This window comes from Suricata suricatta, chromosome 6 (assembly GCF_006229205.1).
Source record: "Suricata suricatta isolate VVHF042 chromosome 6, meerkat_22Aug2017_6uvM2_HiC, whole genome shotgun sequence".
Classification (NCBI taxonomy): Eukaryota; Metazoa; Chordata; class Mammalia; order Carnivora; family Herpestidae; genus Suricata; species Suricata suricatta.
Window position 1 is genome coordinate 2287069 of NC_043705.1, and position 1641 is coordinate 2288709.

Genomic DNA, 1641 nt, shown 5'->3' on the forward strand with positions numbered 1-1641 from the left:
AGTCAAACAGATGGAAAATTTCTTGTAAATAAGCTAAATATAGACTATTTATTGTATTTCCAATGGATAAAACCAGCAAAAAGGGAATAAAAATAAGTTACTGGATTTATTTTACCTAAGAAAGATTGTGCTTTTTCCTTGAGACCTTTTAAGTTTTGAGGCTGATGTTCAGCAGTTGAATACGTTTCACTGTTAGATTCAGGAGTCCTTTAAATGATGTCCCATGACAGGATATTAGAAGAGTGCACCATGGGTAATAAAAATTGCTCATCCCTAAACAAAAATGTTGCTCATCTGCCTGTTGTGATACATGGCATCAAATCCACAATATGATGTGGCATTAATTATTTGTATTCTGTGCTGATTATTTACACCTTTTCAGTGGACTAATACTAATGACCTGATTGTAAATTCATCACAGTTTTATATAAAATGCATGTAGTAAGCGTGATCATAATTTTATTGGCAATTTGAAATATTATATTTTCCTTGTCAATAATTAAATTACTAACATAAAAGGTATCCTATGAAAAATGGTATAATATGTGATACATTGATTCCAAATGACATTTATGGAAAAATTTGTTCTTCCACTTTTTTGTTTGCAATTTTTATGAGGCCACACATTATTCAAAGTTTAGTTGCACTGCATATATTCAGATCCCTGTTGTCGGTTCCAAACCTGGAATAATTTTAGGAACACTTATATTCTATTTCTGAATTTTTTAATTGGTGTAACTACATATATATAATACAATTTACCATTTTATTTTAAGTGTGCAGTTCCATGACATTAACTAAATATTCTTAGAAAAAGGTTAGGCTACTAATGCTTGCATCTTAAAATGTTAATCTCTAGGTCAAAAACAATTTGTTGTTTTTTTGTCCAAAATAGAATCATTCAATTATCTACTTAAGAATTGGAAGGTTTTAAATACTACACAACTAAAAAAAGCTTCTCATTCTGTAATTGCCTTACTTTTCTGTCTTCAGGAAAATTACATCAAGGAACATGGAAAATTATACTCAAACATCAACGGATTTCATTTTATTGGGATTGTTTCCACCAACAAGAACTGGTCTGTTCCTTTTTACTCTCATTGTTCTCATTTTTCTAATGGCTCTGTTTGGCAACTTGTCCATGATTCTACTCATCTTACTAGACACCCGTCTCCACACACCCATGTATTTCTTACTTAGTCAGCTCTCCCTCATTGACTTAAATTACATCTCCACTATTGTCCCCAAGATGGCTTCCAATTTTGTGTCTGGAAACAAGTCTATCTCCCTCATTGGGTGTGGTGCTCAGAGTTTCTTCTTCATGGCTTTAGCAGGTGCAGAAGCATTGCTCTTGGTATCTATGGCTTATGACCGTTATGTGGCTATTTGCTCTCCTCTTCACTATCCCATTCGTATGAGCAAAAAAGTGTGTGTGTTGATGATAACAGGATCCTGGGTAATGGGCTCCATCAACTCCTGTGCCCACACTGTGTATGCCCTCCATATCCCTTACTGTCAATCCAGAGCCATCAACCACTTCTTCTGTGATGTCCCAGCCATGCTGACTCTGGCCTGCATGGACACTTGGGTCTATGAGTACACAGTGTTTGTGAGCACCATCCTCTTCCTTGTGTTACCTTT

General features: G+C 35.0%; 1 protein-coding gene across 1 annotated transcript; it reads left to right on the forward strand.

Moving 5' to 3' along the window:
* Positions 1-1012: 1012 nt before the first annotated feature.
* Positions 1013-1633, forward strand: LOC115293840 (olfactory receptor 2L3-like; the record flags this gene model as incomplete). The annotated part of the gene is made up of 1 exon (XM_029941542.1): positions 1013-1633. A coding segment is annotated over exon 1 (621 nt), but the record flags the coding sequence as incomplete, so codon positions are not given.
* Between the last annotated feature and the right edge of the window lie 8 nt (positions 1634-1641).